The following is a 15237-nucleotide window of genomic DNA, read 5'->3' as shown; positions in this document are numbered from 1 at the left end:
ACCACCGCTTGAAGAACCTTTCTCCCAAAGGAAGCCTCAGCCGAGGCAAAAGTATCAAATTTGTAGAATTTGGAAAAAGTATGCACAAAGGACCAAGTAGCCACCTTGCAAATCTGTTCAACAGAAGCTTCATTTTTGAAAGCCCAAGAAGAGGAGACAGCCCTAGTTTAATGAGCCATAATTCTCTCAGGAGGCTATTGTCCAGCAGTCTCATAAGCCAAATGAATCAAACTTCTCAACCAAAGAGACAGAGTAGTAGAAGTGGCCTTCTGATCCTTACGCTTTCCAGAGAAAACAACAAATAGGGCAGAAGATTGCCGAAAATATTTAGTAGCTTGTAAGTAAAATTTTAGAGCCCGCACAACATCCAAGTTATGCAAAAGACGTTCCTTATGAGAAGAAGGATTAGGAAAAAAAGAAGGAGCAACAATTTCCTGATTAATTTTTCAATCTGACACCACCTTAGGGAGAAACCCCAATTTAGTACAAAGGACCGCCTTATCTGCATGAAATATAAGATGCGGGTAATCACACTGTAGAGCTGAAAGTTCAGAGACTCTAAGAACAGAAGAAATAGCAAGGAGAAACAAAACCTTCCAAGACAACAACTTTATATAAACAGCATGCATTGGCTCAAGCGGAGCCTGCTGCAAAACTTTAAGAACTAGGTTAAGGCTCCATGGAGGAGCAACAGGTTTAAATACAGGCCTGATTCTAACCAGGGCCTGAACAAAAGCTTGAACATCTGGTAAGTCCGCCAGACATTTATGCAAAAGGATAGACAACGCAGAAATCTGACCCTTTAGAGAACTGACCAACAAACCCTTCTCCAGGCCATCCTGAAGAAAAGAAAAAAAATCCAGGGAATCCTAACCCGGCACCAGAAACTGGTGATGTTTCCTGTGAATGGGAACATAAAGGTATGTGTCCTTCAGGTCTATGGTCATCATAAACTAACCTTCCTGTACCAAAGGAAGAATGGAACAAATAGTTTCTATCTTGAAGGACGGAACCCTAAGGAATTTGTTGAGACACTTGAGATCTAGGATTGGATGAAAAGTTCCCTCCTTTTTGGGGACCAAAAATAGATTTGAATAGAATCCTAGACCTTGTTCCCTTAGAGGGACTAGTAAAATAACTCCCAGGGAGGATAGGTCCTTTACGCAATTTAAGAAGGCCTCCTTCTTTATCTGGTTTGAGGAAAGTCTTGACTGGAGAAATCTGCCCCTTGGAGTGCAAGACTTGAATCCCATTCTGTAACCCTGGGATACTATGTCCACTGCCCATGGATCTGGGACATTGCGTATCCAGGCTTGACAAAAAAAGAAAGCCTGCCCCCCACCTGATCCAAACTTGAATGGGGGGCAGAACTTTCATGCTGATTTAGAGTCAGCGGGTGGCTTCTTGTTCTGCTTTCCCTTATTCCAGGGCTGACTGAATTTCCATAAGGACCTGGATTGGTCTGGCTTGGAAGAAGAAGAGGAAGACTTCTGTCCCTTAAAGTTGCGAAAGGAACGAAAATTAGAAGTCTGCCGACCCCTAGGTCTATTCTTCTTGTCCTTAGGCAGGAAAGAATCCGTTCCACCCATAATATCTAAGATGATTTCCACCAGACCAGGGCCAAACAGAGTCTTACCCTTATAGGGTAAAGCCAAAAGCTTGACCTTCAAAGAAACATCAGCCAACCAGGACTTTAATCACAGAGCCCTGTTCGTTTGTACAGTGAAGCTAGACATCTTAGCTCCCAGTCTAATTATCTGCATATTGGCATCACAGATAAAGGTATTGGCTAGCTTGATCCTATCTCGGATCTCCTCTACCGTAGTTTCTTCTGTAATAAGATCAGACAAGGCATCGCACCAATAAAATGCTGCTCCTGCAACTGTGGCGATACTCGCTTCAGGTTGCTACTGTAATCCTTGATAGATATACATCTTTTTTTAAGCAAACCTCTAGCTTCTTGTCCATAGGATCCTTAAAAGAGCAACTATCCTCTATAGGAATGGTAGTTCTCTTAGCAAGAGTAGAAATAGCTCCTTCTACTTTAGGCACAGTGTGCCAAGAGTTGCGAATAGAGTCAGCAACAGGAAACATTTTTTTTTAAAAACAGGGGAAGGGGAAAAAGGAACCCCTGGCTTATCCCATTCCTGAGCTATAATTTCAGACATCTTCCCTGGAACAGGAAAAACCTTCCTCAGAAGATGGAGAATCATAAACTCTATCCAGTTTAGAAGACTTTGTGGGGTTGACAGCAACCAAAGGTTCAGAGTCGTCTTAAGTAGCTAGGACCTCCTTCAGTAATAACCGGAGGTGTTCCAGTTTAAATCTAAAATTTACCTCTTCAGATTCTGAAGATTTTTCTGCCAGTGTCAGAGTCTGAGATTTCACCTTCAGAAGCTACTGAAGTATGCTCCTCATCAGACAAATGAGAAAGGTTGACCAGCGCAGAATAAGAGGGGTCAGAGGCCTTACTAGCAGACAAAAGTTTAGATTTTCTCTTACGCTTACCCGAAGTTGGGAAAGCAGACAAAGCCCTGGCAAATAAACACCCCCAGGAGGTTGAGAGGACATGCAATGCACTGTATACAAAACTGATAAGGCTTGGGATGAAAGCTGAGGCATATCCAGAACAGATATCTCCAGAGAGACAATTAGGCTCACAAGGGGTTAACTTATCCTTATATTTTAAGGTCTTAGCTAAACAATTGGAACAAAATTGCATAGGCAGTACAATTGGGACTTCAAAGCAAAGTAAACATTTATCCATATTAATTGAAGAATCTTTATCAGATTCCATTGCAAATATCAGTTCCCTCAAAAAATAAAATGTATATTATATAATGAACTAATAAATTAACAGAAAAAAACTTTGTACAAATAAGATCCAAAAAAACGGCACCTGTCACTTTAACAAAAAAACCTCAGAGTACCTGAGGCTCCTACCGTACCAGAGTCGAATAAACCACTAGCAAGGGAACTCTCCAGATGAGGTGACTTAGTCACAAGTTCAGATCGGCAATCCGAACATAAGAACTGAAAGCCGCAGCAGTCCAGGCTCAATGACTGACTAAACTCCGCTCCTCATACACACGGAAGAGTAGAGGGTCATGTGAGCGGGCAGAGTGTAAAAAAGAAACTGCACCACAAGTCAGTTAAAAAAGGCGTGTATTTCAAAGTGGCTCAATAGTATAAACATAACCGAGCCGTAACAGCCTAATTATTGTCCGGACTCCATTAAACAGATGTGCCCCTTGCCATATGCTTTAGCAATAAATGTTTAAATGACCAAACACTTTTGACACAGTTTAATTAAGTCCTAAGCACACAGCTTATGCAAAAGCATAAATTGTGCCTGCAAATCTGCCCCCAAAAAGTATCTAAGACAACTTAGATAATCTATGTCCCAAACTTGATCCACTAGAGGTTTTACCTCTAAAGTGCTATCCTTCAGAACCTAGAAGGAAAATGCACTTACCTGTTGATCCAGCTGCAGGGCAGGTAACAGCTGCATAGGTGTGAACGGTACTTCACTCCCTGTCAGAAACCTGTAGTAAAAGAAAGAACAGAGTAACTAACTCTGGCTTTATTCAAAGGAGTAGCAAAATGTTAGAAGTAAAGCAAAGACTTCCTCGCCGACTTCTAACTGCTAAAAGCCACCACTACTTTTACTCAAAAGATTGATGTGGACACAGCTAGGCCCCAATCCAACTTGGCACAACCTCCATTGACAGAGGCAAAGAGAATGACTGGTGATTATTGGTAAGGGAAGTTACACTTAACAGCTTTGCTGGGGTGCTCGTTGTCTCCTCCTGCTGGCCAGGAGTTTAATGTCCAACTAGTAATTGGAATGATGTTGTGGACTCTCAATGTCATAGGAAAGAAAAAGATAATATGATAATTGTCTTGGACAGATAGCTACAACAAACTGTAAAAATTTGAAGTAAATAATTTCGACTTTTTGAGCTTGTCGGCTTTTTTACTTTCAACTCATAATATGAGTGCAACCCGACGAGCGCAAAAAGCTTACTGCTAGTGCAATTAACACTCAAGAGGAGAATTAATTAGGGCTCCAATTGAATCTGGCCCTATGTCAGGTGCTACAGCCAAACTGTTTTACTTCAGGACATGTCACATACATATACTGTATCTATCTTATCTACTAATGACTATGAATAACAATACAATATGTTGTTCCACATACCTCTGGAAAAAATAAAATTCCAGTACTGTTTTCAAAGTTTAGCTCCAAGTGATATCCAATAACTTTCCAAAAAACAGTTACATTTCCTCTTCCTGGGGGTGTTCGTAAAACATCAAACTTCAGCTTTTCTCCTTAAGTAATAAAATAAAAGTGAAAATGAGATTTCAGTTTCTAAAGTATAACAAGTTACATAAAAAGGAAAAAATTAACACACCACATCTGCATGCTGATTTTTTCTTGTAAAGAAGCGACAAATATCCAGGGGTTAACATACAAATAGGGTAATGGAGATACATTTGAAATTCCTACTAATGAAGCAGAAGTTCAGTTTCACCGAGAAATACATTGACATTAGTATTCCAATCTAAAACATTTGAAACCATTTTTTTAATTCAGCATTTTTGATGAATGAGAAAAACAAACATTTTAGCCTGTTTCAAATTGAACATATTGGGTGTGCGCATGACTTTTCTTTTTCAATGTTACTGTTTTTGTGCAGCTCAGTTAATTTGCTAATCAACATAAGCAATTTCTGGTTTAATACAAAGTTACAAATATATATTAAATCACATTTTAAAAAAAAGAAATGTGTGCATAATGGCTTAGAAAATGAAGCCAAAAAATCACTCTAGTCCTGCATGTGACAGCATCATAGTATTAAATAATGATAGACACATACCTTCTCGGCCAATCACTGATCTTGAGGATGTCTGAAAACTAATTACTCCAGCAACATTATCATTGGCCAAAATGACTATATTAACAGTGTTGAAACTAGGAAGTATACGGCTCCCTCCATCTGTTTGTATGAGTTGAATTATGATGGTTTCTTGATCCTCTGGTTCAGAATCATCCAGAATGGTTATTGTTACCAGTTTTCTTGTTTCACCTATATGAGAAGATACCTTGGCACCATAACTTAATCTTGATACAGTTACATTAATATTATTATGACTATTAACACGCATAAAAGGAAGAGGGAAATTGAGTAATATGGCTTGAGGGCTAGTATCAAACTGTACATAACAGGGGAAGCACACAGCATGGTGTTTTAGGTAGACGGCAAACTAAAACTACTGCAAAAGTACACAAAGCACATGGTGAAGGTTTAGGTTAATAGGCAACTTTCTTGTTTCTTTTCATTGCCTTGATAGACATATACATTTCATATGCAAAAAAGAAGCAAGTTGCAAGTGACAACAAACCATTTCTTTAACATAAACCTCAACCTGGGGTGATATAATATATATGCATCAAGTCAAAATTAAGCTTTCATGATTAAGATAAAGTGCTCAATTTAACAAAAAGCAGGAGGACGAGGTTCGCTGTCATGAACCTTGTCTGCCCAGCCTTGCGCTGCCAGCATTTAACATTCTATCACCTGTTTGCTTGTGAACAAAAGCGTGCAAACGGAGGCTGTCAATCATCTCGATTCAATACACCACCTAGAGTTATCCACCACCTAGAGTGTTGCAGTCAAGTTAAAGGGCCATAATACCCAAATGTTTAAACACTTGAAAGTGATGTAGTATAGCTGTAAAAAGCTGACTAGAAAATATCACCTGAACATCTCTATGTAAAAAAGAAAGATATTTCACCTCAAAAGTTCCTCAGTAGCCACCTCCCATTGTAAAGGATTTCTAAGCAGCATTTTAGTGTGTCTGTCCTGGGACAGCTTAGGGGATGGGCCTCGTGCACTCTCATATTATTTCCCTATTCAGCTTACTATGAAATCTCATGAGAGTTAAGTCAAATCTCATGAGATCACAGTAAAAGAGTTCATGACCTCAGCACTGCTGATGCGGATTGGCTGCTGTTCATTTCTTCATTTTTTATTTTTTTTTACCTGCAGCTGGGAACAGCTGAATATAACTTTTTACATAGAACTTACTCTGCTGAGCTGAGGAAATTGTGAGGTAAAATATCTTCCTTTTTTACATAGAGATGCTCAGGGGATATTTTCCTGTCAGCTTTTTACAGTTATACTGCATCAGTTTCAAGTGATTTAGCACATGAGTATTATGTCCCTTTAAGTAGCAGCAGTCTTTAGACCTAGCATTTCAGGCTCCATCCCCATTATCACAGCTTAATAAATGAAGCCCAAAGCAATTTCAACAGCATTCTAAGTTACTTATATTATTTAATTTATTTTTGTTCTCTTGGTATACCTAGGTAGGCTCAGGAGCAGCAGTGCCCCACTTGGAGCTTGCTGCTGATTGGTGGCTGCACATATATGCCTCTTGTCACTGGTTTACCCAATGTGTTCAGCTAGCTCCCAGAAGTGCAGTGCTGCTCCTTCAACAAAGGACCCCAAGAGAATTAATCAAATTTGAATATATACATAATTGGAAGGTTGTTTAAAATGTAATGCTCTATCTTAATCATGAAAGACAAAAATGTTTGTTTCATGTCCCTTTAACTATAACCAAATATATTTGTGCTCTGATATTAAAAGCTCTGACTGTTAAACATTCTGTTTATTCATACTCTGTGAAACAGCCCCTTGGTGACAAGTTGGAAAGAATATGTATTTTTTTGTTCTGGTGATCGTGCTTCAAGGTCCATATTTATAAGTCTATATATCACATAAAAACAATAACCTGTTACAACTGTTGTAACTGGAGCACCTGACTTGTGTTTTATGACTTTTATACCTTCTATTTACTTGTTCCTAATAAGCTATTCATGAGGAGTCATGGATAATTCATCACTTATTCCTGCTGCTTTCATGCTGAGTCTCTCTAGCAAATCAGCACCTTTATTTCTGATGTCCTCTTCTGTTTACTTCTCTTTGACTCATTCATCTCTTCACCCAGCGAGTCTCTCTGTATCTTCCTCTCACTCTTTTCCCTCTGTCTCGTACTTTAACTACATATCTTTATAAGCTGTTACATTTCTCTCATGGCGATTAGCAATTTCTAGCCTATTTACCCCTTTTTATGACTTAAGCAATGTAAATACTGTAGGATATGATGTGGTTCTTGAAACATAATGGGCCAGATTACAAGTGCCACGCTAAAATACACTTTGGAGCCCTTCTTAATCAAACACATTGCCATTTACCATATCCCTTTTAACCTTTCTAAAATATTTAGACTTTCTATACCTGTAGACTGTGAGCTCTCCGGAGCAGGGCCCTCTTCCTCCTGTACTAGATTTATTTATTTTTGTTTTTTATCACAAATCATTGTCATTGTATACCCCTATCAATATTATAACAATAGAATACATATAGTGATTCCAGAAGTATAGAATCTGTGCTTCAAGGTAAAACTATTAACATACCTTCAGCAAATATTAGAACTTCATCAGTAGTTATGAAATCCATATTTTTAACAGCTGTTCCTCCAATTACGCCCCATTCTACTGTGACCTGTCCCAGACTGCCCTCTCGCCGTTCTATCACAAGTTGTACTGTAGTTTGGTGCTGTTCTTCCACTTCCACATGGTGACCTTCTTCTGTTGTATTGGGATTCAGATTGTAAATCACAAACACACCAAATGCATCCCCATTCATCATTATTGCAACTACAGATGTATTTGGATGACCTATAGTTGGCTGGTTCTTAATGCTGGTTGAAATATTTAACAGTTTGACTTCAAGAAGTGAAACAATAAATTCCTCATCCAGTTCTGGGAAAGTGTCAGTAAGTATAGATACAGAAAGATTTGCAAACTCTTCTTCTTCCATCATTGTGATCCACTTGCCTGTAACGGTTTCATAATCACTTCCAGCTGTTGCTTGTGTGCTAAACAGAGCAGAAACACCAGTGCTATTTTTCCTATATGTCCAGAATCCTGTGTAGTTGTGAAGCTGATTAGACAATTTTGTAAACCAAAAGCACTGCGGTATATCAGAGGCACCATTAAAAGAAAATGCTGTGCATACTTGGTTTTTCAGACATGTAATGGCACAAGAATGTAGCGGGTTTCCCGACTGAGAAACATTGACCCTGGTATTGGCTGATTCCATAGATATCCCAGGTAATGGAATTTCATAGTAAGATAATATATCATGTCCTTGTTCAATGGCAAGGCCTACTACATCAATCTCTGTAGTACTATATAGTATTTGCAAGTATCCAAACCTTCCTGCACTGAAGAAAAACAAAATGAGTAAACAAATGGTAAACCTAGAAAGAGGAAAACAACTTGAAGTAGAAGGTATCCAATTAATATTATGCATTGTCTATGGCCCCAATAAATTAGATAACGTTTATTGGGATAGCCTTCAAGTAAAGTTAGCACAGTTTACCTCAAAAAATGTAATCATGGCAGGTGATCTTAATATGGTTATGCACCCATCACTGGATAGATTGAAACCCTCCTTAAACAGAAACAGCAAGCAGGAAGCTAAAATATTAAAGAACTTCTGTCACTCAGTAAAAATGCGGGATGTATGGAGAATACAAAATCCAGATAATAGAAAGCAGGGAAATCACTAGCTAATCTTGTAAGGCTTAAAAGAAAAAGAGACATTATTGAAACTCTAAATATTAACGAGAAAAAAATTCTACAAATTTCCAGAAAACAAGGGACTATGTACTTCAATATTTTCAAAAAGTTTATTCAAAAGGGGATATTAACCAACAAATTAAAACAGATTTTTGGGCAAAAATTCAAGTCCTTAAAATTTCAAGACAACAGCTAAACATAATTAATGCTAATATATCCCAGAAATAAGTTATTCAGGCAATTAAGTCCTCAGCCTTAAACAAGGCTGCAGGTCCAGACCAGATACCTATAGAGCTATATATAATACTGATGAAGGAAATTGTCTCAACTTTACAACAAATATTTAATAAATATTATAAACAAAATACTATGCATTGCTGTTATTTCAATGCCTCATTAATATAATTAGTTCTGCAGAAAGACAAAGATTCAGCAGATATAAATGCATATAGACTAATTTCACTTTTAAACAGTGATTACAAAATACTCATGACTATCATTGCACAGAGAATAAAAGCTATTTTAGGCCCCTAAAACTACAATTAATTGTTAGCCATTACTGGGCCAAACTACAGGAAAAAAATGATAAGATAAACACTGATCTAGCTGTAGTAGCAATTGACGCAATTGACGCAGAAAAAGTGTTTGATTCCATGATGGATCGCTTATTCACGTCCTTAACTAAGTTTGGTTTTCAGGGGAATATTAATAATTTTATTCAGTTGATATATACAAACCCATCAGTATCCATATTGGTAAATGGAATGTCCACCCCAAACTTTATTCTTCAAAAGGGGTCTAGACAAGGTTGCCCATTATCCCCATATCTATTTTAATTTCGATATAGAACCACTGGCAATAGCCTTAAGGAAAGATTTAGAGGGCATAAGATTGGGACAAAGAAAAAATACATTGTTATTATATGCAGATGATTTATTAGTGTTTATCAGAAATTCAGAGAAAAGTATCCCAATCTTGAAAAAAATTATGGAGGCAATGAAATTACCTATTGACACACCTTGTTGGATTTTTAATTCATTATCTTTTAACCAATGAGATGTAACCTACTCCCTTAAATAGGTTGTAAGGTGTTTCCTTAAACAGCTATGATTACGACCTGAGGGTCGAAACATGTCAGCCGTTTTGCACAAGTGACTGTGTCTTACTCACTGTTCCCATGGATGTTGTGGACTTTTTAACCCATTTGTAATAAAGTTTGGACTTTTATCTATTTCGTCTGCTGCACTCTGCCTTTTGTTACCTTTATACCTATATATATATATATATATATATATATATATATATATATATATATAAAAATATATATATATACACATGATTATATATTGGTATAGATATATACAGATATATATATAGGAATATCTATTTATTAATACTTAAAACATATTCTGCTATGTACAGAATATTGAATAGTGAAATATTTACAGCAAATGCATAGTTAAAAGTTTATTAAATATGAATATTCCAAAAATATGCTTTTATCTGCTTAACAGGAAAAGGCTCCAATGCACTTATGAGGAAGGGAGGAGAACTCTCGAAAGCTTGTCTTTGAAATATTATGTTAGTCCAATAAAAAAGGTTTCACTGTATACTGCAATACTCTGGTATTTGAGCATTATATATATATATATATATATATATATATATATATATATATATAATGTATACCTACATATATTAATGTTTTTCTATGTATATATACAGTATATATAAATACATATATACACATATAAATACGTAAATATATATTTAGACACTCAAGATCTCATATCTTTGAGCCCTTATAACTTATAATATATTTTTCAAATAATTTTCAATAGACAGTGTTATTATGAGTGTAAGTGTATTTTGTAATGTATTTTTGATGTGTTTTTTTACACTTTTTATTTTCGGAAAACAGTTAACCACAGCTTTGAGATTACGGTAAGGATTCTAGAGTAAATCACGATTTTTCTCAACTTGTAATATGAGAGCAATTTAAATAGAACGCAAACGATCGCGAAAATCCTTAGCAAAATCTTTGTGCTCCACTTGTAATCTATCGCTTAGTGTTTAATGTCCCTTTAAAGGGACATGGAAACCAAAATTAAACTTCATGATTTAGATACAGTGTACATATAAAAAAAATACTATTATTTTCAAACTGACTTCTTTCTCTTTGTATCCTTTCTTGAAACTTAGCTCCTTTCCACAAGAGCAAACAAACATAGGGCCAGATTATGAGTGGAGTGCTGTTATGCATGAGCGATAAGGGGTTTATTGTGGGTGTTTGCACGCAACGGAAGTAGGGTGTGTATTAAAAGTTGAAAGTAAACTTGTTCGCTTGAGCGCTATTGAATTTAACGCACGTCGGATTATTGCAACCTCAGAGCTCTGGTTAACTGTTCCGCTCAAATCAAATTTGTCACAAAAAACATTAAATATACATTTCACAGTACAGTAACACTCATAATAACACTGTCTGATAAAAATTATTATAAAAAAAATTGCATTAAAAAGTTATAAGGCCTCAAAGATATGAAGGCCCTTATTTATCAAGGTCTGTCGGACCTGATCCGACAGTGCGGATCAGGTCCGACACACCTCGCTGAATACGGAGAGCAATACGCTCCCCGTATTCAGCATTGCACCAGCAGCTCACAAGAGCTGCTGGTGCAACGCCACACCCCCTGCAGACTCGCGGCCAATAGGCCGCCAGAAGGGGGGTGTCAATCAACCCGATCGTACTCGATTGGGTTGATTTCCGGCGATGTCTGTCCGCCTGCTCAGAGCAGGCGGACAGGTTATGGAGCAGCGGTCTTTGTGACCGCTGCTTCATAACTGCTGTTTATGTCTCAAGTGTTAGAAAAAAAAGGCAGGCGTAGGACTTTAACATACATATACATGCCTAAATATTTATATATATATATATATATATATATATATATATATATATATATATATATATATACCAAAAACAAATTTTCAGCAGAAGTGCAAGAAGCGGTTAAAAATAGCAACATATTAAGCATGAGAACAAAAGCATTTTGTTCTCATGCTTAATATGTTGTTATCTTTTGTTCTATTTTTGGATGGTACCCCCATGTTTTAAACAGTGTGACTACACATAATAAAACTTTATTTTTAACCGCTTCTTGCACTTGCTGAAAATTTGTTTTTGGAATATTGCAACATTATATCAGGTCAGCATTGGTGTTCAGCGTTTTACAGCTCCATATGATACCCCAAGCTAGCGTGGACAGCTAGACTTCCGATTGGAGGATTGCAGCTCATATGTTAATCATTCAAGGTATTCCACCAATCTGATTGGACGATTGGCAACACGTGGTACGCCACACACGCACATACGCTATCTAAGCGTCTTAACATTGGAGACAGAGAAGGCAAGGCTGCCCAACGAAAGGAGGCTACACCGCATCCAACTATCTACACAACGGAACCTTGAATAGTCACTGGGTAAAGTGAAGAAAACGCTTATGAAAGCGGTAAGTGGGCATAACCGCATAGCGGTATTCTTTACACGAAAATGTGCAGAATGAAATGACAAGACCCATACCGTGATTACTAATACTATAAAGACTTTATAACTCTGTGATTACCCAGCTGATTCAATTTGGGACTGTATATATTCTTTTTGCCTCACAGGAAGGTCTATTGGCGATCGCTACTAGGGGTTATTTATATAATAAGAATATTATCGTGAACTGTATATACGCGTTTTGATTTGAGACTGAAATCTCACTTTTTGTTTATATATATATATATATATATATATATATATATAGGTATATATGTGTGCACTGCACATATGTATTTATGTATCAGATATATATAGAAATATGTATTTATAATAAAAAGTAATTATTTTCTAAGTGAAGAAAAATATTAATATAAATGAATATAAATTATTGCAAATTATTAAACGTACTATAAAATATATAGATATATTCTATGGATTATTTAGAATATTTTACAGTATATATTCTGTATTACAGTATCGTTAATCATTTTTTAATATTTTATATTAATTTGTATTAATATTTTATACGTAATTTTTCAATAACGCTCCTTAAGAATACTAAAGTGCACTGCTTCTGTCACAGAATGCAGTAATCTGTGTGCTACATGATGGTGGCGACCAGTATAAAATGCAGAGCTTTACCATCTGGATTCTGTAATAAGTTAAAATAAGAGAAGACTTTAAAGTGAGATGCAAGTACTGGAGGAAAACCAATAGCATGATGAGTAATAACTACTGTAGTTGCAGTCAGCAGTTTATTGTCCCTTTAAGTGTTTGCAACGTAATATCATTTGGATAACAATATCCTTTCATTTTTGTTTATTTACAATGCAAAATCAGCCAATCAAAGCTAAATAAATAATGATGATTCATTAACAACTGACTGATAACAATAATGTGCAAATTAGCTCTAAAATGCTAGACAACCCCTGACACTACCAAATAACCCTTACCAAAATTATAAAAAGCAATATGCAAAAGTGTTTTGGCAGATTAGCAAACTAAACCACAAATAAATATGATAAACATACATTACAAAATTACAGATATGTGGATTCCACAAGACAAACCTCTTTCATAAAGGAAAAACAATAGATAATTATATTACAGAAAAATATAGAGGACAAATAGCAACATAAATACGGCTACTGAATGTAGTCAAAAAGGTAATGTGTACTGATATACTTGCTAAGCTCTCCAAATGTTGTTTGTAATTCTATCAAATAAAGCAGAAAACATGAAACAGGTTTACTAAACAAACCTTCTCCTGATGGTTATATTTGCATAGGAACGTGCTTCTAGTGGTTCTTGCACTCTGTACAAAGACAGATGAAAACTTATTGTTCCATAGGGATTATCATTAGCTGGTATAAGGATTTTAGCAACTCCATCAAATCCAATTGTTCCCCCATTTGAGGCTTCCGTAAGGCGCACTTCTATGACCTGGAAAAAAATACATTTATAAAATTTATTGCAAACATGCTTTTCCAGGTAAAGATTAAAGCTAACTACAATTCTTTAAAATCCTTAAAAAGAACTACACAATATCATTTTAACAACACATTTTTGTACATAAGCAAATTAGTCAATATAAATATTTAGAGAGAAGAGATGGGGAAAAAAGACTCATTCAAAAATATAATTTATGCTTACCTGATAAATTAATTTCTTTCATGGTGGTGAGAGTCCATGATCCATTGCTCTTGGAAAATATACTCCTGACCACTAGGAGGAGGCAAAGATCACAAAACTCCAATAGCCCTTAAACCCCTCCCACCATACTGGAAACTAGTCTGACCTATAGCCAAGCCAAAAAAAGGAGGTAGGTAAAGAAATAAGAGCAATACAAAAAGGAGCAGAAAAAAAAATCAAAATAGAAAATAAAGGGCGGGCGCTCGTGAACGCTCACCTCTATGAAATAAATTATTTTATCAGGTAAGTATAAATTATTATTTTTTTTACAAAGGTGGCGAGAGTCCACAATCCATTACTCCTGGGAACTAATACCCAAGCTGTTAAGTCCATGAGTAATCTAGCTGGGACCAGACTTATACTATTCCAAATAGATTGGATGATTAGTTATCTTTTTATTTTATGCAGAAAAAATATATATACAATAATATAAACAGCTACTTGAAGGACTTTTCTACCAAAAGCTGCTTCTGAAGAAGAAAAAACATCAAAATGGTAGAATTTAGAAAAAGTATGTAAGGAAGACCAAGTAGCTGCCTTGCAAATTTGATCAACAGATAAAGAGAATAATGAGGCTGTCAATACAAGGATGACGCGTTTCGGCTTTTGCCTTACTCTTAGCCAAGCTAAAAATGGTTTGCTATATTCAAGCTTAAAAACCTCAGCCTCACCACCGAATGGAAGAGAAGTCACAGACCAACAAAATTGACCAGTGAAAGAATGAACAGTGCCAGATTTACTAACAAGTGTCATTATTGCTCCTCAATGGTGGATTGTTAACATGATTAAATATAGTTATCCTACACCTAAGATAAGGAACTAGGGGCCCAGGGAATTATCACAAATGTATTAAATCGAATTCAGAGTTGAGACCTTCTGGAATTCTCGTCCTCAACTTGAAATCCAGAAGGCCTCCCTTTCCCCTATTTTGCGGACCCTATCCTTTTCTTCCTTTTTGGGGAGGTACTTTTTCAATGACGGTCCAGGAGAAGAACCTCATGTCCTTTTGATGTATGACTGAAAAGTGATTAATTAAAGGTGTGGTCAGTGTGCCTGCTCTGATGTCAGATAAGTGTTCTTTAATGTGGGTTCTCGCCTCTCTGGTGGTTAACCCTACGTACTGTACAGCATACTCCCTACATGTGATCAAATACACCACATGTGTTAGTCTACAATTTCGACAGGACCTTATCTGAAAATCTTCACCTGTTGCTGTTGAGCTGAAAGTGTCCTCCGTGTTTAATCTCTCACAGGCTACACATGTTTGTTGATGACAACGAAACATACCCTTGCATCTCAGCCATGAAGAGCCAGTGGACGGTGAATTTCTTAATCTGGTTGGGGCCAC

General features: G+C 36.5%; 1 protein-coding gene across 1 annotated transcript in view; it reads right to left on the bottom strand.

Annotated features, from left to right (window-relative positions):
* ADGRV1 (adhesion G protein-coupled receptor V1) overlaps nucleotides 1–15237 on the bottom strand; it is a 1190013-nt gene that overhangs the window by 875732 nt on the left and 299044 nt on the right. The window contains 4 exon segments of the mRNA XM_053699719.1: nucleotides 4202–4332; nucleotides 4881–5090; nucleotides 7487–8298; nucleotides 13459–13640. Coding sequence (XP_053555694.1) covers nucleotides 4202–4332; nucleotides 4881–5090; nucleotides 7487–8298; nucleotides 13459–13640 — 1335 coding nt within the window.

Source organism: Bombina bombina, chromosome 2 (assembly GCF_027579735.1).
Source record: "Bombina bombina isolate aBomBom1 chromosome 2, aBomBom1.pri, whole genome shotgun sequence".
NCBI lineage: Eukaryota > Metazoa > Chordata > Amphibia > Anura > Bombinatoridae > Bombina > Bombina bombina.
The sequence above is the reverse complement of the archived record's forward strand: the minus strand, read 5'-3'. Positions and strand labels throughout refer to the sequence as shown.